We start from the raw sequence: 24,079 nt of genomic DNA on the forward strand, positions 1-24,079 counted from the left end.
GTTTCCGTACCATTTTGGTCACAGAGTGTCTGGACATTTTGTTTTGATTCACCTACCACTTTGACATAAGACCAAAATTTCTTAGGATTTTCTGCCATGTCAGAACATAGAACATTACTTTCAAATTCGTTGAATGCCTCTCGCATAGCCCTATTCACACTACATTTTGCTTCATGTAATTTTTGTTTGTCTAAAAGGCTTTGGCTATGTTTATGTTTGCTGTGAAGTTCCCTTTGCTTCCATAGCAGTTTTCTAACTCGGTTGTTGTACCACGGTGGCTCTTTTCCATCTCTTACGATCTTGCTTGGCACATACTCATCTAATGCATATTGTACGATGGTTTTCAACTTTGTCCATTGATCCTCAACACTATCTGTACTTGAGATAAAACTTTTGTGTTGAGCTGTCAAGTACTCTGAAATCTGCTTTTTGTCACTTTTGCAAAACAGAAAAATCTTCTTACCTTTTTTCATATTTCTATTTACGACTGAAATCACCGATGCTGTAACCGCTTTATGATCACTGATTCTCTGTTCTGCATTAACTGTTTCAAATAGTTCGGGTCTGTTTGTCACCAGAAGGTCTAATATGTTATCGCCACAAGTCGGTTCTCTGTTTAACTGTTCAAGGTAGTTTTCAGATAACGTACTTAAAAAAATCTACATATGTTTATGATAGTTTACAGGTGCTTTATTTTGGAAATCACAAGTAGGTAACTCGCCATCTCATCTAGTGCAACAAGTACATAGCTATCTCTTTTTTTAGTTTCAAAAACCAACTTCAAAAGGAAAATCAGAACAAACCTACCTTTTCAAACTAAATAACCACATTAGATCAGAATTATTTTAAACATGTTACGTACAGTGAAGCTTTCAAATTCTGAGTAATTTTTAAACATGTTTCTTTCGGTAACTGCCTTTCACCCCCTTTCCTGTACTGATGTTCATTAGAATTTAATTTGTTTTTATTATTTGCTTATTTATTTCCCCATCCATTTGCGCATCTGACCCTTCCCCTCACATTCCTCTCCTTCTCTTTTCACCTTTTTCTGTTTATTATTCTTTAATTGAATTAATACTTCCACATTTTATTTGCTAATCCTCTTCCTATACATCCTTATGTTCTCTGTGCTACTTCTATCACTTCCACACTGAAACGGGCACTACGTGTACTAATGTTCTACCTCTACCTTAATTTATTCATTCATCCATCCAAGGATCATCTTAAAATGATATATGATTTGTCATCAAAATACAATGAAAATAAATGGCTGAAAAATACACATACAAACAGCTTATATATGTATGCTTTATGAGGATAGGACAGGGGATCAGCTATGGCCTTGATGAGGGAACCATCCCAGCATTTGCCTTAAATGATTTAGGAAAAGCACAAAAAATCTAAATCAGGATGGAATCGGACAGAGAAAAAACTCCATCCTCCCAAATATGAGTCCAGTGCCTTAACAACTACACTACCTTGTTTGGTTGGTCCCATTTGTACAATGTCCTTTTATTCATACAGAATTTACACAAGATAAGTTGTAGTACAAAAATACATTGCTCAAAAGAATTAAAGGGTAACTTTTTTGAAACACGGTCATTTGCCCCCATTGCGGCTCACAAGTTTGAAATCTGGCTCAAAGGTGCCTACAACCTTCCTCTGTAATGGTCCAAAAGCATTGTGCCCTGTGACATCGCCAGTGGTCTGGGCCATGTTTCAAATAGCAAGTTGTCGACATATGCGGAAAAAAAAGCCAAGCTCATAAATTCATGTGAGGTATAAAGTGAGTTAATGAGGTCATATTGGCACAAAATATCCCCACAGTTCTGTCCAATAATTCTGTCCAATACTACCATGGACATGTCATGCTATGGCAAGATTGTCACACGTGCTTTACTAACATCTCATCACAGCAACTCGTGACACCTCTGCGATGGATGTCAGAATCGTGATGCCTAGCATTGAAATCATGCAGTTTTCTTATGTGTGACTAAGGAAAACATTTCAGACATACTGCCACTCGAAAGAAACATGAAAAGGCCTCTGGAGGTGGCGTCAAGAGCATCAATGAAACCTCCTCTTCCCTTGGGGCCTTTATTTACACACATTTCCCAATGAAAACAACAGTTTGCAGTGTGACATGCAACAGAATGATATTCTTCACAATGCCTGACACTGCTGTGTGGCAAAGTGAACTGCGGAAGAGAAAGCTTATTGAATTTGCATTCTTTCTACCAAACCTTTACAAAACATCATACTGAGAAATGCTGTACACATTCAGTGTGAAAGTGGTTAATTATGCCATATATATCTAATAATTTCATTTTGTTTTCTTACAGAGTCTTCTTAATTCTACCTTCCCGGATATCTGAGAGTGTTAAAATGCCTGGTTCTGGGACGCAGGGAGGTGCTCAGGCCTCTGATCAAATCCACCTGGGGGAATAATGATGAGCGCTGGCGTGCTAGCCAGCCCAGATGTGGTTTTTAGGTGGTTTCCCACATGCGACTGGTTGAATACCAGGCTGCTACCTACGTCCCGTCTGTTACACGATTTGTAAACATTCTGAAAATGTTCTCTCACTTGCACATGAGATAACACTAGATGCAGATAGATGAGATACACAAATTCCTTTCCCGGAGGAAGTAGCAACATCAGGAAGGGCACCCAGCCACCCACCACCACTAACGATGCCAAATCCAAAATAAGAAGCCAACACCGTGGAGACATGGGACAAGACCAGGAAGAAGAATAAGCAGCCTTCTTAATTCTCTCACTTCTTTTCAGTCCTCTAATATATCAATATTTCATCTACATTCAGTGTTATCTATTTTAAATCACTGCAGACATCACCATATTTTGTAATTTTAGTACGTGTGACTATTTTATCTGTCAAATGGACTGTACGGCTCTCACTTTTGAATGATTTTATAATACTTGGGCTTTATGCCCTATGTTAGTGTTTATGATTTCTACAAATGTCCATGCTAATTATTATGGCATAATTATGTCATACATTACTCTATAAAAGCAGTCTCCATATGGCAGAATTTAAATGTTTCATTTAAAATAACACTTACATTGAGATCCTGAGAGCTTTGGGGCATCTAGCAACCAGTCTGATAATGAAAGGTCTTTGTACACAACACTGCGAAAATGTCTGCCACCATTCACATTGTAAGTGCCAACTGCAATGCGTGCAGTTGACATGAACACATACTCATTGCAGCGTTTACACATCTCCCGTAAAACACTTGTTGGAGCTGTAAAATTAGAAGAAACAAACATAAAAGGTAATGTTAAATTTGTATCATATTCTACGGTGTGGCAATATCATTTACATTGATACAGAAAGACAGCTAAAACCAAGCTGTTAGGATTACATTTGTTTAATGTGATGTTTTATGGTAATGGAAAGTCTTCGATGGAATATAAATAATGTATGGATTAAATGTAACAACTGACAGTATAGCTGAAGAAATTGACGGGTACATAAAAATGAATGAGAATGTTGCTAGCTTTCAGACAAATTCTTTTTCTGAGCTAACAGAACACACGCAAATGAGCAAGGGAGCCCACCCACCCAGCCCATCCACCCATCCACCAACACACCCACCCATCCACACACACACACACACACACACACACACACACACACTCTTCCACAGCTACACTGTCCCACCTGATGACATTGTGCTAGCAATGCAACTCTACTGTAGTGAATGGCTGTGATGGATGAAGTGGATGAGAGGAGCAAAGAGATGAATAGTAGTAGGGAGAGTGAGGGGGAGTGGGGGAAGGGTGGCTGATAGATGGGAGGGAGATGCAGCAGGTTCACAGGATTGGAAGGTGGTATCAGTGAGCTTCTTCTGGCCACAGACAGGGGGTGTTGTGCACAGGTCATGATGATGTGGAGGAGTGGATTGGGTGAGAGAGATAGAACAGAAGAAGATGAAGACTGCAGAGATGAAGTGGAGTGGAGGATGAGCGAGGACCAGGGGTGGAGGTGGACACAGGGCACGGTGTAGCAGAGATTCCATAATTCTCTTGACCTCAATCTCCACTAATTCCTTCCCCACAAAGACCTTGAAAAGTAGCCACCTTAGACAGCTTATAATATACTATGTAATTTGAATATTTGATGATGAACCCGATACCTTTTTTTTAAATCCTATAACTTGTTATTTCAAAGTTTTGTCTTTAACACAAATTTCTGAGTAAACAATTAACAGTTCTGGCTAATAATTTGAGTATTTTGTTACATTTTAAAATTAAAAATGATAATTGGCAAAACCAATCATCTCTGACAAAAATACCCAAGTGCAGGGTAATTCATTGTTCTTAGCAATGTAAAACTGCAGTATCTCATATAAAAATAATCCACGTGACATAAAACCAAAGTATGTACGATTACATTTAACGAGTAATTACTGAATATGTGTGTGCAAGCGAAATAATATGTAAATAATAGGAAAAAGATCACATATTTATATTAAAGGTCAAATTTATAAAAGAAATTAATGTTAACAATTTTAGTCAAGAATTTAAATATTTTGTCATGAGAAGTCTCTTATAAAATTGTCCCAATACGATAAAACTCTAAATAAATTATCAACAAAGCAAGAACTGTTGAAAGACAATAAATTTGATGATGGGTAAGACCACATATCTCAGTGTTATTTCACTTTGCCTCAATCAATGTTTCGATTGGGAGAAGATGTAATAAAATTTTAAAGTAATCTAAACAAAATGATGTTTTGCACGTTCAGTCAGGCACAAAGTTTTCAGTACCCAAATCATCTCCTTGCTGAGCTGAGGAACTCTGCAGGTTTTGGTGTTTGTAAGTGTGCCACTATGCACATAAATTACAGCACTGCATTAGCAGTTAGTTAATATAGTTAACAAGTGCTCAGGTCAGAAACTAATATTCTGAAAAATCTGTAGGACACTAGAGGCCGTGTTCTCCACCCCTGCCCTATGACTCGACAACCTTCTTCACACTACACTCACACCTCCCTCTGCAGTTTCCCTCCTCCTTTGTTCTATCTTCCCTTTCTCATGCCCTACTGCGTCTCATCTTGTACTACACACAACTGCTCATGCCTGTGGCGAGAATAAGCTCACCGGTGCCACATTCCTAAACCATATGTCTTGCCAGCTTTCCCAGCTGTCAGCTAGTTTCCCTCAATCACCTATCCTGTTCTCTGCCTCCTTCCTTCCCTAATCCTCTCCACCTTGCACAACCCCTCTACCACTAAAACTGCATGTGGTCAGTCATGACAATGTGTGTGTGTGTGTGTGTGTGTGTGTGTGTGTGTGTGTGTGTGTGTGTGTGTGCGTGTGTGAATTCTATTAGCTCTGAAAATGAATTCACCTGAAAGCTGCATACATTTTTAGTCTCAGGGGGTAAAAAACATAAAAATGTAATCACCATAGAATTTGAAGGCAAGGAGAAAATTTCTTAATTTGGCACCCAAATAATTTGTTTCACTTATTTTTTGACATGGTCGCATTTTAAATCAGGACACTTTGTGCAACATTTTCCTAATGAGTAGCCTCCATCCCATATGTGTTATTCTGGGAGGTCTGCAAAACAAATATCTACATCTACATAGGTACTCTGCAGTCCACCATACAGCATGTGGTGGAGTGTACCCTGTACCACTACCATACCGTTCCTGTTCTTCTCGCAAACAGAGCGAAGGACAAACGACTCTCTATAAGTCTGCATGTGAGCCCTAATTTCTCATATCTTACCTTCATGGTCCTTATGCACAATGTATGTTGGTGGCAGTAGAATCATTCTACAGTCAGCTTCAAATGCTGGTTCTCCAAATTTTCTCAATAGTGTTCCTCAAAAAGAATGTCACCTTCCATCCATGGATTCCCAATTGAGTTCCCGAAACATGTTCGTAACACTCATGTGTTGTCTGAATCTACCTGTAACAAACCTAGCAGCCAGCATTTGAACTGCTTCAATGTCTTCTTTCGATCTGACTTGGTAGAGATCCCAATCACTCAAGCAGTACTGAAGGACAGGTTGCACTCGCATCCTATATGCGGTCTCCTTTGCAGATGAACCACACTTTCCTAGAATTCTCCCAATAAACCAAAGTTGACCATGTGCCTTCCCTACCATAATCCTCACATGCTCATTCTATTTCATATTGCTTTGTAACATTATGCCCAAATATTTAAATTACATGACTGTGCCAAGCAAGGCACTACTAATGCTGTAATCAAACATTATGGGTTTGTTTTTCCAACTCATCTGCATTGACTTACATTTTTCTACATTTAGAGCTAGCTGCCATTCATCACACCAACTAGAAAGTTTGTCAATTCATCTTGTATTCTCCTACAGTCACTCAAATTTGACACCTTATCATATGCCACAGCATCCTCAGCAAACAACCAAAGATTGCTGCCCACCCTGTCTGCCAATTCTTTTATATACATAGAAAATAACAGCGGTCCTATCACACTTCCCTGGAGCACTTCTCATCATACCCTTGTCTATGATGAAAACTCGCCGTTGAGGACAACCCCCTGGGTCCTATAACTTAAGAATTCTTTGAGCCGCTCACATGTGTGTGAACATAGTTTTTAACAGCCTGCAATGGGGCACAATGTCAAACGCATTCTGGAAATCTAGAAATAAGGAACCTGCCTGTTGCCCCTCATCCACAGTTCACAGTAGATCATGTTAGAAAAGGGCAAGCCAAGTTTTACACGAGCGATGCTTTCTAAAATCATGCTGATTCGTGGATGTACGATTCTCGGTCTCAAGAAAATTTATTACATTGGAACTGAGAATGTGTTCAAGGATTCTGCAGCAAACCTTTGTGAGGGATATTCGTCTGTAATTCTGTGGGTCTGTTCTTTTGCCCTTCTTATACACAGGAGTCAGCTGCACTTTTTCCAGTCGCTTTGGTCTTTGCACTGGCTGAAACATTCACAGTAAATGCAAGCAAGATAAGGGGCCAGTGCTGTAGAGTACTCTTTGGGTAACCAAATTGTGATTTCATACAGACCTGGTGATTTATTTGTTTTCAACTCTTTCAGGTATTGCTCTACATCAGGGATGCTTATTACTATGTATCCATACAGGAGCCTGCTCGATGGTCAAATGATTATACATTTGTATAATTCTTCTGCGTGAATGATTGCTTGAACATGTAATTTAAAACTTTGGCTTTCATTCTGCTGTCTTCAACTTCCACACCAGACTGATTCACAAGTGACTGGATGGAAGCCTTAGACCCACTTAGCAGTTTTACATAGGACCAAAATTTTCTTGGGTTCTCTGCCAGACTTTTTTCTAATGTAAGACGGAGGTAGTTATTGTATGCATCGTACATCAATCTTTCCACAGATGCATAAATCTCTACTAATCTTTGCTTGTCATCATGTGCATGTTCGCTTTTGAACTGAGAGTGCCACAGCCTCTGCTTCCTCAGCAATTCTGAATCTTGCCATTAAACCATAGTGTGTCTTTTATGTCCTTAATCTACTTACAAGGCACATAATTCTCCAGGCCACAACAATCTGCTTAAACTTGGACCACAATTCCTCTAAGTCCATCCTACTGGAATTAAGTGATGTCAGTTCACTGTCTAAGTGAGATGCTAACAACTGATTATCTGCTCTTTCTAGCAAAAACACTCTCCTAGCCTTCTTAAACGAATTATTAACTTTCTTAACCATAGTTCCTATAATGACATCACGATCGCTAATACTCATTTGTGTACTGATTTCCATTGCGTGTGGGCTGCTCAACTAATTGCTCAAGACAGTTTTCAGAAAATGTGTTCAAAAGCACTTTGCATAACTGTCTGTCTGTACCCCCTGCAATGAATACATAGACATCCCAGTCTATACTTGGTAGGCTAAAGTTGCCTCCAACTACCATTGCATGATCTGGATATTTACACACTACTGACCATAGACTTTCTTTGAATGACACTAGACTGTCACACCAGGATCAGGTGGCTGTAAAAACATCCAACAATCAACTCTGTTTCACCTAGAACTGTTATATGCGACCAGGTAACTTCACTGTCAAAGTCAACTCTGACCACAACAGAGACACTACTTTTGTCAACTGCAATGAGCGCTCCCCCCTTCTGTGGCCTCTACTCCGTCTTTGTGATATACATTCCATGACTTGCTTAACATCTCAGAGCTTTCTACTTTGGGTTTCAGCCAGCTCTTGATCCCAAGAATAATTTGATCGCAAGAACTTTCTTGGATGGCAGTAAATTTGGAAACTTACAAATATTTAGACAATTTACTGGCAAAATTTTGACAGTTGAGGTATTTTTTACTCTGAACATGGTCTGACTTCCATTGCTGCATATGTCCGACTGCCGTAGTGTCTTGATTGTACCCATAATGTTTTCTAGCCACAATTCTTTTATACATAAAAATAGGTGGAAGTTGAAAGGTGTCAAATATGGCGTCATTTTTCAAATTCTTGCTGAAGCACCTTTGTGGCCAATTCAACATACTGATGAAGGCTTCATGTCACATGTTTTTACGTACATCTGGTACACAAGCCTGGTGTAATATTTACCAATTACAATTTTAGTTAATTGAGAAGACAATCCACTGCCATGATTCCACTTATTTCTGGCACGAAGGGACACACACACATCTCACCTGTAGTTATATAGTCCAGGCAAACAGTAACCTCACCTAGAAAGTTTTGGAAATTCATTTTTTATGTTTTGAATATGGTTATTACAAATTTTAAGTTGGAAACATCAAATCATCCTCGTAAACACAAAAAAGTTTAAATGAAGTCACAAAATTTCAGTTCTCTTCCTCATAACAGGAAAAGGATGCATTTTCAAGTAAGACCATTCAATAATGTTGGATACCCATAACTTTTGTGAAGCATAAGTCTTTCAGAGCCAATTTAAGGTAGGGATACATAAAGAAATCTGTCAGTGCCAAATCTGAAGAATAAGGACGGTGCTGAAAAACAGCCATATTTTGTTGAGAGAGAAACCTGAACATGCAGATCCCACTGTGCAGATGCGTGTTGTGGAGGTAATTCCACTATCCACTCTGACTTGCTGGATAAATTGCAGCAACCATTTCAAAACTCCCTCGTAAACTTTCACATTGACAGTTTGACCTTTGGGTAGAAATTAACAAAAGGTGATGATGATCATCATCATCATCATCTGTCAACCAACTTTTTTTGGGAGGCAAGGAAGATGACGAATATCATGCCACTGGCTGTTCCTTGGTCTCTGGATCATACGTGTAGTATCAGGACTCATCTCCTGTAATGATGGTTTCCAAAAACTGCAGATTCCGGTCAGAAATTTAGACAAAATTTCCAGATGTTTTCACCTGAGCTTCCTTCTGCTCATCTATCAGTGTGTGTGGTATAAGCCAGGCACCTATCTTCCACTGTTTTTAAATGTTCATCAACAATAGTGCTTACACTGTCTTTGCTCATTTTCAACTCTTCCACTATCATTCTGAAAGAAAGCTGCCATTCATCCGCAAGCATCCGTCACCCTCGTTCGATATTTTCTGGCATTGCGTGTGATGATGGTTGACCTGAATGCGCTGCTCATCCTTGGCACCTTCCTTTCAATTTCTAAAGCAATTAAACCATTCAAACACAAACTTTTTTCTCACTGCTTCAACACCATACACTTGCATCAACATTTCATGATTTTCTATCTCCATTTCCCATAGTTACCAAATTGTTCCATTTAGCAATGACACGAGTTCTTACACTGGCTCCATTACCTTGTTTGCAGTGTTCACCGCTGCTTCACTTCAGTGATGTGCACAATAGGGGCACTTGTCAACATCTCTTTCAATGCGAATGTGTGGACACCCATCCTACATAGTGTGGTTTCTAACATATGATACAATTCATCAAACTTTAAAGACATTCCTTGTATGTACTGGGTAGTTACAATTACAAGTGCAACTACTCCCAGAGGTCCAGTGTGGGCTGTAATTATCGTATGGCAACAAAACATGGCAGATATTCTAAAGTGCTTATGCAGAACCGATTTACACTGGCAATAAGCTAGTTCCAATTTTGGTGACTAGGCGCAAATCTGGCACTGTGAGTGCAAGAAAGACGTATAGAAACGTTTCCATATCGAGTGGGTTAGGAATGGGATGTGGGCAGAAAAGGTCAAACAAGTGAGAAAGGCATGGGTTGATTTTATTATTAACCGTCACTTACACTATTTGTTCAATAGGAGCACTGGAGACATTGACAAGATGATGTACCATGCCAGATTTGCACCTGGTGGTCTAAATTGGAACTTAGTTTTTTCCAGTGTTCATCAGTTCCACATTAATGCATTAGCATATCTACCACGTTTCACTGCCATACAATAATTACAGAACATACTGGACCCCATGAGTAACTGCACATTAATTATACCCACCCAGTATACAAGATGTGATCAACAAATAATGGGAGTTTTTGTTTTCCTTAAAGAATCTTTACTTATTCATGAACATCAACATTGTTCCCTTCAAAGTAATCTCCCTCAGATATAATACATTTGTGAGCACTTTTTCCTATCTTGGAAGCGCTTCTGGAACTCATTATTCATTATGGTGTTCGGTTCCTTCAGCAACTGTTTCTATCTCATAAATGGTGGCAAAACTATGTCCTTTCATGGTTCTCTTCAGCCTTAGGAATACAAAGAATTTGCAGGGGACCATGTCCGGCAAATACAGTGGCTGAGGCAATGCAACCTTTTGTCATGTATTGAGGTGTGAGTGGGAACATTATCATGATACAATTTCCATGAGTGGTTTTGCCACAATCCTGGTTGTTTTCTTCGGATGGCTTCACACAAACACCACACAACTTACAGGTAGTATTCCTTATTGATAGTACAGCCATACAAAAGGAACTCGTGATTCACTCTCCCATTGTAATATAAGAAAACAGTAAGACCATTCACATGTGATAGAACTTGTCAAACTTTTTTTGGCCTGTGCTCTTCAGGCATTTTCCATTTGGACGGTTGGGCCTTGTTTTGGATGTTGTACCCATTATACCTGTTGTCGACTTCATTCAGCAATTCTTGAGCGATGTCTACACAATGTCATTTTTGGGGGTCAAAATCCAATTTCAGAACAAATTTTGCTACTACACATTCCAGTCAAAAAATGCTCAGCATGAGCCAAAGAATATGCCAACATCATGATGGTAATTCATCAATTTTCTGGAACTATTTTCTTCACTTCTTCCACTTTAGTGTCATTAAGTGCCAGAGTGTCCAGGATGGTTGTCATTTTCAACATCTTCTCGACCCTCTTTGAATGTTTGTGCCAATTGTAAACTCTTGTCTTACTCATAGTAGATTCGGTCAAAAGCCTAAGTCAATATTTTGAATATGGTACTGCACTTTGTTCCATTTTTCATGCAAAATTTAATAAAAATTCTTTGATCCATCTTTTTTTAAAGTAAAAATCCACCATGCACTCAAAAACCTGTATAATCTTTTTGACTAGCAACAATAAACTAAATATTCAAAACAGCTGAAAATGCAAACATACATCAGAAACATGTGTACCAACAAGATGAAAATCAATTTAGGAAATTGGCTGTGTAACACCCGCGAAATTAAAAAATTTCTTTTACTTTTTGATCATACCTCATATAAAATAGGAAAAACATTTTATGTAGAAAAGAAGGATTACATCACAGGAAATACATGTTTAAATCAAAGTATTTTTGGTGTTTTTATTCTGGAAGTTCCAAGAAGCTAGAGTTATTCTACACCCTCTGCTCACTTGCAAAAGGCATAAACAGTGCTCAATAGTTTTATCAGACCATCATTTAAGTGATTTTCAGGGTATGGATGTAGATGTAGGTGTAGGTGCAGGTGCATGTAAAGGAGCAGATGTAGGTGTAGAGAGTGGAGGAAAGCTCGAGTCAAACAAAAGCGTCCCATCAGCAGACCTAGTGTCGAGCTTGCAATACACAGACTGAGACATAAGTAGAGGGAGCAAGTGAATAAGAGCAAAGGATGTAGGTGGGGGGGACTGCTTCCCAGCTCATTATTTTAATGAGTGCTTGTTTCAAAATGATGCCCCAGACAAAGAAAATCATTAGGCTCAATTTGTAGGGAATTTAGTTCTGTATAATTTAGTATTGAATGATGTTACTCAAAAAGTATGTTGTCTTCGTGTTATGAGAAAAAAGAGAAGAAAATTGATATTTACCAAGAAAAATTTTGTGTGCCAAAGTTGAAATTCATGATCAGAAAAAAAAAGTAAAAAGCATATCTTCAGAATTTCTCCAAAAATTTTACAACAGTACCCCTTTCTGGTTTCCTTGTGACTTTCCTAATAAATTACCAGCCTAAATTAGCTGCATTTTTTTATGGTACAAACATTGTTGAGTGAATTGTTTTTGCATTTGCTCTTCGTAAGCAGTTTCTAAACACAGCACTTATCTTTCACAAAGCTTTTTCAAGTTAATTCTTCATGTTAAATGTACTGAACCTTTTCTCCTGATTTGCTTATGGTGACAACTAATTCAAAAAGTTGTGATTACAGATAGACAAATACCATATGATGTACTTTCTTGACTTTTAATTTGTGATTGCAGTTCTGCGATGTCCTTCACACTGATCATATTCAAGAGAAGCACATCCATATTTGAACTCAGCCAACCACTTCTTAATTGGTGAATATTAAGGCACAGACTCCTTGTAAGTCTTCACAAAATTCAGGTGAACTTCAGTTGACTATAAACTGTCCAAAACAAATAACTTTATGACAGCACAATATTCCGTGTTGTTGGTTTGAACAAAACATGTGACACAACTACTTAAAAGGGGAAAATTTAACAAATCTATTACACATATAAAGTTGCAAATTTATTTACAAATTGCACAATATGCACCAAAATAAGAAAAGAAATTCTTTTCACACAAATGTCATCTTGGTGAAAAGTGCAGGTATTCTCACCTTTCCCTCCTCATGTAACAGATGTTTATAGTAGGAAAACATATCATTAAATGTGACTAATCTTGTGTTGAACATAAAATAAACCAATTTCAGTAATCCATAGTGTACCATATGATATCAAATAATAATCAGAACATCTGAAGTGAAAAAGTATTGAAATTTTGTTATGACTAACTTACCATGAAGTCTGTTTGCAGGTAAAAGAATGCGAGCTCTATCAGCCAGTTCTGTATTCAAGGTACTACCCAACAGAAGGATATCAATTGCCTCTTGTTTACTATTATCTAAAAGATTGTTTTGAATTGTTCTAGCTGCTGATCTGGCTCCATCCATCAGCTGAAATAATTTATTTACTTTATTGATATCATCACAAATGAATATAATGTGAATTTTAAAGTAAAGAAATAAATACTGCAGCTTCTGCAGTACTAACAGAAACAAAAAATTAAAAAGACAACTTTTAACTGTTTTATAGAAACCACTAATGTCACTGAGTTATGGCAGAGAATATAAGCATGCAAGACGTACAGTATCTGAATTCTCCAAGATTATGCAGTAGCTGTCAAATACTACTAGGGGATACATGCAGCTAACTTACATAAATGGTTTGCTGTTTTATGCACCTGCCACAGTTGCAATGCTACATGCCTTGCTCTTTTCGTTTATCTTAATACAATGTAACTGCCCATATACTGTCTTGGCAATACTGAACACACTCATGATATTCAATCTAGATAAATTATGTCAATATTTGGTTGATGGTTTAAACTGTATGATGTTAAAAATTCTTTAAGTTGGTACACAGTATTTGCTTTTTGTATTTATAGCTCTCAGAGGATAGGGCCTTATGACCCCAAAACCAACTGCACTGTAAACTGAACAACATAATAAATAATGTAGTTGAAAGTAAAATTTGTTTCATATAATAAAATCACCCACAACTGACGAGCTTCTAATGACACTCCATTTATAATTGAGTCTACTAAGTATGCAGCATGTTCCTTCCAAAAAGACATACAGAATTAAAGTCAAGTAATCAATCACAAAACCATGGCAAGCTACTGGAATAAAAATATTCTACCACAGGAAGAGAGAGCAACTTTGCACTCACAAAAGTCACATATCCCCGGCAGTTACAGGCGTTATAAGGCTTAGTCTCAGAGCTTCAATAAAGTAATCAGGAAATCAAAATTTTTGTGCATAATGACTGAAATTACCAGATTCAATGACAAACCAAAAACAATGCAGAACCTGATAGAGAGAGAAACAAGAAATACCTCCTCCAGCAGTTTCAAAATCCTTGCTCTGAATGTTAACAATGCACAAATAGTTGACAGCAAGAAAACAGATGAAACATTTAGACCACTTGTTAACTCAAATACACTGTGTGACCAAAAGAAGGGAAGTACCCAAAAGACACGGTGAGATGTCAATGTAACTTCGCACATGTACACACCACCAGCTGGTATGTACATGATTAGAGTTGCAATTCTCTGCAGAGGGTAGAACAGGCATCAGAATGTGTTTGTGTTGCTCAAATTTAGTGTTTTTTACCAGGCATGGTAGGGTATATAAGGGGTGTGAACAGCATCAGGTGCTGAGTGATCACTGAGAATGACACAGAGAAGCCGTGTACTCATGTGAGACAGTGTTTTAACACCTGACAGCGAGTCTGAAAGGGGCCTCACTTTGGGTCTCCATTTCATTCCCTGGTCAAATTGTGCAATATCCAGATACATGGGGCATTTGGATGTGACAATAGCTGATACTGGACTGCAAGGGAGCAAGGGGGCAGACATACTCATTGTCAAGGTTCCAGTCAACCATCTCTGACCACCACAAGGAAGGATAACCATATTGTGCCCCAAGCCATCCAGCACAAGTAATAGACTCCCTGCAACACCAGGTCTTTTCAGAAAATTCTGGAACTTTGTCCACATAACTTTTCTACACTTACTTCTTACTTATTGTGCATGGTCTCCTTCGAAATACTCTCCTCCACAACTGATACACTACTCCCAACTCTGTTTCCACTTCTGGAAGAAATCTTGGTACCCATTTTGGTGGATCATGAGAAGCTCCATCTACGAATTTTCTTTTATCTCGTCTAATGTTGCATATCTTTGTCCTTTCAATGTGGTTTTCAACTTTGGAAATATACAAAAAATAAATAAATAAATAAAATAAAAATAAAATAGGCTGCAGGGGCCAGGTCTGGACAGTATGGAGGATGAGGCAGCAAAATGATTCATTTTTTGTGCAATAGTCATGCACAAACAGGGATGAATGTGCAGGTGTTTTATTGTGATCCAAGGGCCATGAATTGTCTCACCACATTTCAGGCCTTTTCCTTCTCACATTTTCTCGCAGGTGTTACAACACATCCCAATAGTAGCATCAATTAATGTTTTCTCCCTGTGGCACGAATTCATGATGAACTAACCCTTCAAAGTCAAAGAAAACAATTAGCATGGCTTTCACATTTGACCTGACCTGATGAGATTTTTTTTTGGTCTTGAAGAGCCTTTCCTGCCCACTGTGAAGACTGAATCTTGGTCTCAACATCATGACCATAGACCCACATCTCATCACCAGTTATGACAATCTTAAGAAACATCCCATTCTGAACTGTGCGATCCAAAAGCTCTTCACAGATTGTGAGGCAAAGGTCTTTCTGGTCTAGACTCATCAGCCATGGGATGAACTTGGTGGCAACATGATGAATTCCAAGATGCTGTGTCAGGATTTCATAACATGATCCAACTGAAATGTTACATTGTTCTGCAATCTCTCGGACAGCCAGTCTTCGAATAGCATGCACTATTTCGTTGATGTTCCTGACAGCGCGTCATTGGTAGATGTTGATGAGGGTCATCTAAGTTACCTTCCATCCAGCCCTTTTTAAACCATGTGAACCATTTGTAACACTTAGAAGCACTCATCACCGTAGGCTTCCTGCATCATTTGGTGTGTCTCTGTAAAGATTTTCTTGAGTTTCATGCAAAATTTAATGCAGACATGTTGCTCCTCTAACTCTGCCATCTCGAAATTTGCAAACCGTCCAACACAACATTCCACTCAATACAACACTGAACCTTATACAAATCAAACACAGGAGTGTGCATGGATGCCAATTGCATTTCGCTCCAACGCACCATTGGTATGAAATTACAAATGTTCCAAAATTTTTTGAACAGACCCCATCTTCTGAGTCTTTCTGCACCACTGGTTGGAGACTAGCAGTGGCTGGATTAGGGAACTACTGTCCCATGCATAGTTTGTAGTACTGCTGTGATCAGGAAAGATGAACTGGTGATGAATGACACCACATTGTGTTCAGCGATGAATCACAGCTTTACACTACCGCATTGTGTTCAGCGATGAATCACACTTTTACACTACCCCAGAGGCCATTGTCACCAGCTATGGTGGTCACCTGGAGAGAAGTCACAGTCTTCTAATGTTTTGGAGAGAGACAGTGGTGGTACTCCTGGCAGAAGGTGAGAGGTGTCATTGGGTATGACTTCAGGTTATGGTTGGTAGTGACTGAGGGAACTCATGGCACAACCCTCATTCACACATGGCATGTGTGTTTATGAATTGTCTGTATAATGTTGAATTACTCCTGTAGCCAGCAAGATCCACAAATATGTCCCTGATAGTACATATGTGGGACCAGCTCAGATGTCAACTCCACCCCAGAGGCTGTATCAAGGATATCAAGGATCAGTTACAACATTTGTGGGCCATCTTGCCACAGGAGCAGTTACAATGGTTTGACTGAATCAGTGTGTGCACTCAGATGGAATGTAACATCATACAAACATGCAGGTTCAAACCACCAATTTCTTTGTAACTTTGACTTGATTTTATAATCACTGAAATAACACTACATACCCTCTAAAATCATGAAATTTCATTTTGTTTCCTCCTCCTCCTCCTCTGGATGATTTACATTTTTTGACAGGCAGTATACGTTACAGTGGGTCATTTGGTAAAGCCATAACCATATTAAAACATAGTTTCTACATACTCTGTAATCAGATAGATATAACCTCCATACTCCTCATGTATATAAATAATTGTAAGTTCTTTGAGGAATAAAAATTCTGGAAGTATCAACATATCCCCCTACAAAGGAGTATATTCAGAGAGAACGAAATATGCTGCGATCGTACTGCTTTACGAGTCTGGGAATGTAACAAGTCACAAACTATCACCCTCTCTCTCTCATTCTTAACCACATTTTCATAAATTATCAAAAAAGCATTCTACAATGGAGGTGTGGTGCATCTTGAAAACTAGAACATTACTACCACGAGAGTTTGGTTTTCTGAAAAATATTATCTAAACCAGAAGCTATTTCCTCTTTCAGAAAATGTCTTGGCATAGCTGAACAGTAAGAAGTTGCTAAGTTGCTGATTGGCATCTTATGTGAACTGCTCAAAGCATTTGATTGTGTAGATCAGACATTCATATAGAAGGCACATCACTCTGGAATCATGAGATAATTAGGTAATTTGTGATATCACACTTCAAAGACCAAAAAGGAGGAAGCAGTAGATAGTTAGACTTATCAAACAGCACCTCACAAGGTGCAACAGACTACGAAAGGGGAAAAATACTGCAATGAGTTGTGGTGCCTGCATTGTGGAATAGTATTTAGCATTGCTGGCTGGCATGCTGATGGCTGTCAATTCAAGCCTGACCACCAGTAATTATTTTTATTTAATATTTCTCATTTCTGGAAGGATCCCAAAATATTTTACATTTGCAATGTTTGTTTATTCTGGAAAATTCAATGTTTGTATAAGCATCAGCATTCTGGGATACTCAATGTTTGTATAAATAGCTGCACTGTCCACCCGGGGTCATTCTATTCTGGTTATACACTGGTGTTTGTAATACACATGTTTTCAGTGTTAAGTGTCATTTTATTGATGACCCTGCTTTCAGATTTGGACTTGAGTCTGGTTACGAGGCAACATTGTTTGGCGGAGAGCCCAAGTACTTCAAAGCATCTACATCATCATGGCTTCAATCAGCCAATATTGCAGGCAGTACATTTTTCCAAATGTCCTTATATTCAAAAGACTTGTGGATATCAAGTCAGCTGTAAGTCAGCTGCATATCAGGCATCCATGAGTATTTTCTTGTGATGCTGGTCAGGGTCCAATGAAATGGCTGAAAGGGTTTGACACAGTGACCAAATACAACAGGCAGGATAATGTGAAGTGTTCGACAAATGTATATTTTTACTTGGGCACAGCTCAGTAATGTTTCAAGAACAACGATGAGAAGTTCAATAGGTAGGGCAAATTCCACACTGACTTATCAAACAGCACCTCACAAGGTGCAGCACACATTTTGTGTCAATCAATGGCAAGTCCGCTTAGTAGAAGAACAACTGAAGTACAGGGCCCATGGAGAAATGACACAATCCTTGCAAAAATCCTGTAATCAATGTAGCAAAATCTGGAAAAGTGGGAGAGAATAATTTTTGATGATACATCTGACACTGCTTTTCATTTGCAGGAAATAATTCACTGATTTTGTCGAACTCTTGGTCTGGACATAAAAACACCTCTGTAATTACAAAATATTTAATCTCAACAACTTAAAGTCCCGACTGATATAAGTCATCTGTAATGTAACACTTCCTCGACTTTCTTTACTCTGCAAGTCACTTGAGTAACAATTATATCTGCAACTGTTTAGATGTCAGTATGAATTGAAAGTTATTCAAAAAAATTAATAATTTGAGAATTTTTGCTACAGTCTAAAAGCTTGAAATGTGTGTGTGTGTGTGTGTGTGTGTGTGTGTGTGTGTGTGTGTGTGTGTGTGGACTTTGTGCTACATGGCACTATGTCCTCTTGTCAGAGCTGCTCTGTTTATTTGCCAATTTGTGAGCTAGACAGGAAGGGTTGTACAGACCACTGTTGTGTGTGTGTCAAAAATGATTAAAAAATATAAAAAACTTGCATATGCCTTAGCACCTAAAATTATGAAAATGCATTTCTTTCAGTGTATTGTTCCTGCGCAAAAAATTTCAGGGTAGGTTTCGACATGTCAGACTGGACCACTCCCTTGTTGTGGAAGCACTGTAACAAATGTATCTGGAAAGGCCAGGTGCAGAATCACAGTTTGGAGGGTCTTGGTCCCTGGTTCCTATTTCAGCTAGGAACACGCAGTCAAAAGTTTCTGCTTTAGCCTGAACTAGCAGCTATTTGTAAAGCCATTCGGACATCGGTCTTCCTGTAGCTATTTTACAGTATATTAAGCAAAGTTTGAATGACAAACTGGAACTGGCACCCAGGCAAATTGTGTGAATAGATTAATTTCTTTTGCAAAATATTTTAATTAAGCTGAAATTAATGCTCAACTAATGACACGATTTGTATGTGCACCTTTGAGATTTTACTTGAAAACACATAAAAAACATTTTTGTGGGACTTTTTGAAGTGGACCACTTCTATACATTATTGAAACTTATACGAATTGGTTCAAACATTGCACAGAGGCAGGTAAATGGATAAATTCAAAATGAAGTTTTTTATCCAAATATCTTGATCCATTTTGAGATATAATTGTTTAAAGTCAAGCTAAATATACAACATGAAATTTCCAGAATGAGATTTTCACTCTGCAGCGGAGTGTGCGCTGATATGAAACTTCCTGGCAGATTAAAACTGTGTGCCCGACCGAGACTCGAACTCGGGACCTTTGCCTTTCGCGGGCAAGTGCTCTACCATCTGAGCTACCGAAGCACGACTCACGCCCGGTACTCACAGCTTTACTTCTGCCAGTATCTCGTCTCCTACCTTCCAAACTTTACAGAAGCTCTCCCGCGAACCTTGCAGAACTAGCACTCCTGAAAGAAAGGATATAGCGGAGACATGGCTTAGCCACAGCCTGGGGGATGTTTCCAGAATGAGATTTTCACTCTGCAGCAGAGTGTACGCTGATATGAAACTTCCTGGCAGATTAAAACTGTGTGCCCAACCGAGACTCGAACTCGGGACCTTTGCCTTTCGCGGGCAAGTGCTCTACCACCTGAGCTACCGAAGCACGACTCACGCCCGGTACTCACAGCTTTACTTCTGCCAGTATCTCGTCTCCTACCTTCCAAACTTTACAGAAGCTCTCCTGCGAACCTTGCAGAACTACCACTCCTGAAAGAAAGGATATTGCAGGGACAGGAGTGCTAGTTCTGCAAGGTTCGCAGGAGAGCTTCTGTAAAGTTTGGAAGGTAGGAGACGAGATACTGGCAGAAGTAAGGCTGTGAGTACCGGGCGTGAGTCGTGCTTCGGTAGCTCAGGTGGTAGAGCACTTGCCCGCGAAAGGCAAAGGTCCCGAGTTCGAGTCTCGGTCGGGCACACAGTTTTAATCTGCCAGCAAGTTTCAAATAAGCGCACACTCCGCTGCAGAGTGTAAATCTCATTCTGGAAACATCCCCCAGGCTGTGGCTAAGCCATGTCTCCACTATATCCTTTCTTTCAGGAGTGCTAGTTCTGCAAGGTTTGCAGGATAGCTTCTGTAAAGTTTGGAAGGTAGGAGACAAGATACTGGCAGAAGTAAAGCTGTGAGTACTGGGCGTGAGTCGTGCTTCGGTAGCTCAGATGGTAGAGCACTTGCCCGCAAAAGGCAAAGGTCCCGAGTTCGAGTCTCGGTCGGGCACACAGGTTTAATCTGCCAGGAAGTTTCAACATGAAATTTGTTCTTAGATGAATTGAATGCATGGAAAAGGTTTAGACTGAACTGAATAAATAAAAAATGGTTTCTTAAGATAAAACTGAAAACTTGCTTTCAGAACTCTAACTCTATTCAGATTTTACATACAAAAAACTCGTTTTTTGAGAGTTTTTTTAATGCATGCAACTTTACGTTTCAAACTCGTGTGAACAGGTTCAGATTTTGTAATAAGGTACACAAAGACATGTTATTTTGTGAAAGCTTTATCTGTTGCCACAATGTAGGCAACAATAAAAAAAACCTATACCAGATCGGTTGTCGCCTGAGTCAATAAAAATCTAAATCGTTTGCCACGCTATGGCAGTCTAATGTGAAATTATGGTATAGTAAAAGTTGGGAAGCAGAAGGAAAAATGCTCCTATTGTAACAAACAAAAAAGTGAAAGACGACTATGTCCTGGTCAGAGTTAGGGATGTAAAATAAGAGAACTAGCTTTTCAACTTATCTCGCAGCTTCAAAGACATTTAAATCAAAACAAGTTGACATATTCATGCTTTTTTTATGAGTTAAACCTACTTCCTCACTACAGTGAGCAGTCTTAGCTGTGAAGTGTTGGCACACCTGCATCTCCCAATTTATTGGCTAAAGTCCGTGATCCTGTGCACAAAATCAGGAGGATTTGCCAGCCATGGTAAACAATATACAAAATCATATAGCTAAAGAGCATACATGTAAGAGTTAAAAAAGTTTTTCTGGGGAGATAAAATCACTGAGGGTGGACTTGCTCCTTGAGGGGAAGCTGAAACAGTTTTTTGATTTCTGGGTTGCGTAGGCAGGGGCTGGTGGGGTGGGAGGCCAATTTTTTCTGTGAGAGGCCCAATTTTCCACCAAACTCACCACTTTAGAAGTATAATGAGGGCTGTAAGAGCAAACACACTCAATTTTATGTGCTTCTTGAGAGTAGCCTGCATCTACAATAGGGAGTAATCAGAGTGTGGGACTGCATCTATAATACGAAGTATCCAAGAGTGTGGGATGCATGCATCCCAAATTTTAATGACACGTTGTGTCATACTGCACGAAATGACACATGCTATGTTGGATGACATCATGGCATGTGTTACAGTATACAACATGATATCACATATCATGTTACTTTACTTGAAATGATGAGTTGCACTGCATTGCCTGGTATTAAATGACATGAGTATTAACCCTTTAACTGCTCTGGACGTGTTAACTCGCGCGCCTTTGTACCTGTCCCTGTCTGCTCTGAATGTGTTTAGCGCGCCACCAGTCCTTCTACCTGGTACTCTGAACATGTCTACGCGTATACACAGAGTACCAGGTAGAAGGACTGGCAGCGCGCGTAAACACGTTCAGAGCAGACAGGGACAGGTACAAAGGCACGCGGGTTAACACGTCCAGAGCAGTTAAAGGGTTAATACAAACAAATACTAAAAGTGTGAATATGTCACAATGTTTTGATTCAAATGTCTTTGAAGCTGCCAGATACTAGTTCCCTTCTTTTACAACCCTAGATCTGCCAAGGACATATTCACATTTTTGGGGTTATGAAAGAAGCATTTTTCATTTTGATAAGTGTTGTATTTCATTGATGACCATGCTTTTGGATTTGGACCTGACTGTGATTATGACATGACAATATATCATTGGAATCTGGGATCTGTTACGAGGCCTTTGCTGTTTTGTATAATCACCAACAATAGTCAATAAGCAAAAAACTTAGCTTCACAATGTTCGCTAACAATATAAGTGTTGTAGCGGATATACTTCTATTTCAAAATTAGAATAAGGTACAATGACATGTTGAAAGGGATTGTGGTGTTTTTCACTGGCGACTCACTCTCAATAAACCTAAACAAAACTACGAGGGATGTTCAATAAGTAAAGCAACATATTTATTTCTCAGTCAAATTGGCTGAAAAAATTAAGAATTTGTTGTGGGGCATCGTGGAATATTCCCACTTCAGCTCCTATAGTTTCATGAAGTTCTGATATGTGGCGGTGCAATGCATTACATTCAAAATGGCACACGTTAACAGAGATGCGTTCCAAGCAGAGAGCTGTCATTCAGTTTCTTTTGGTGGAAAACCAGAGCATCGCAGGTATTCATAGGCACTTGCAGAATGTTATGGAGACCTGGAAGTGAACAAAAGCATGGTGAGTCACTGGGCTAGGCGTCTCTCATTGCAACAAGGTCACGCAAACTTGTCCAATCTCTTGTGTGCTGGCCAGCAGCACACAGCTGTGACTCCTGCCATGTTGGAACAGACGGACACACTAATTTCAGGTGATTGATGGATCATGATCAAACATTTTGCTGCTCAGTTGGCTGTCTTTGTTGGTACTGCTGACACAACCATCCACCTGTTGGGGTACTCAGAGGTGTGTGCCGGTTGGGTTCCTCACCGCCTAACAAAAGAACATAAAGAGCAATGAAGGACGATCTATGAGGAATAGCTTATATGTTATGAGGCTGAGGATGGCAATTTTATGTCTAATATCATTAAAGGTGATGAAACAGATTCACCACTGCATACTGGAGACAAAATGGTTATCCATAGATCGGCACTACACGACCTTTGCTCCAAAGTAAAAGTTCAAAGCCACACCCTTAGCTGGTAAAGTCATGGTGGCAGTCTTCAGGGACTCTGAAGGGGTTATTCTGTTTGATGTCCTCTCTCATGATGCAATGCCCATCTCTGAAGTGTACTGCGCTACACTCAGGATACTGAAGAAACGACTTCAGCGTGTTTGTTGCCACAAAAATGCAAAAGAATTTCTCCTTATCCATGACAACACAAGGCTTCACACAAATCTGGGCACTCAAAAGGAGCTCACTAAACTTCAATAGACCGTTTTTCCTCATCCAACCTACAGCCCGGATTTTGCACCTTCCAACTTCCAGCTGTGAGGCCCAATGAAGGAGACACTACGTGGGAAGCAGTACATGGATGATGGGGAGGATGCTGATGCAGAAAGATGTTGACTCCAATATTGACCAGTAGAGTGATACTGTCCGGGCATACAGGCCCTCCTAGTAAGGTGGTGCAAGGTCAGCGTACTGAATAGAAACTATGTTGACAACACAGTTTTGTAGCCAAAAGAATGGGAAATAATATGGTGTATCGGAATAATGAATAAAACCAAGCAGCTTTCAGAAAAAAGGAGTGCATTACTTATCAAACGACCCTTGTAGTTTCACAAAAACCACAAGAATTCAGAAGTAATTCACATTACACATAACTGACCAACCTATAAATCAAATGTACAAAATTGTTAGATGTTCACACAGTTCTGAACTGGAAACATTGTAACATCTTTCACACACAAGAAAAGGCATTATCTTCTTCAGCAATATGCCAATTCAAAGAGAAACCTCCATG

At 39.2% G+C, this 24,079-nt stretch overlaps 1 protein-coding gene across 1 annotated transcript in view; it reads right to left on the reverse strand.

Annotated features, from left to right (window-relative positions):
- The window catches only part of LOC126248939 (synaptojanin-1), a 133,553-nt gene that overhangs the window by 47,404 nt on the left and 62,070 nt on the right, over positions 1 to 24,079 (reverse strand). Inside the window, exons 10-11 of the mRNA XM_049950453.1 lie at positions 13,156 to 13,312; positions 3,082 to 3,264 (exon numbers count right to left, since the gene is read on the reverse strand). Coding sequence (XP_049806410.1) covers positions 3,082 to 3,264; positions 13,156 to 13,312 — 340 coding nt within the window. The remainder of the gene's footprint in view (positions 1 to 3,081; positions 3,265 to 13,155; positions 13,313 to 24,079) is intronic.

Source organism: Schistocerca nitens, chromosome 3 (genome assembly GCF_023898315.1).
Source record: "Schistocerca nitens isolate TAMUIC-IGC-003100 chromosome 3, iqSchNite1.1, whole genome shotgun sequence".
NCBI lineage: Eukaryota > Metazoa > Arthropoda > Insecta > Orthoptera > Acrididae > Schistocerca > Schistocerca nitens.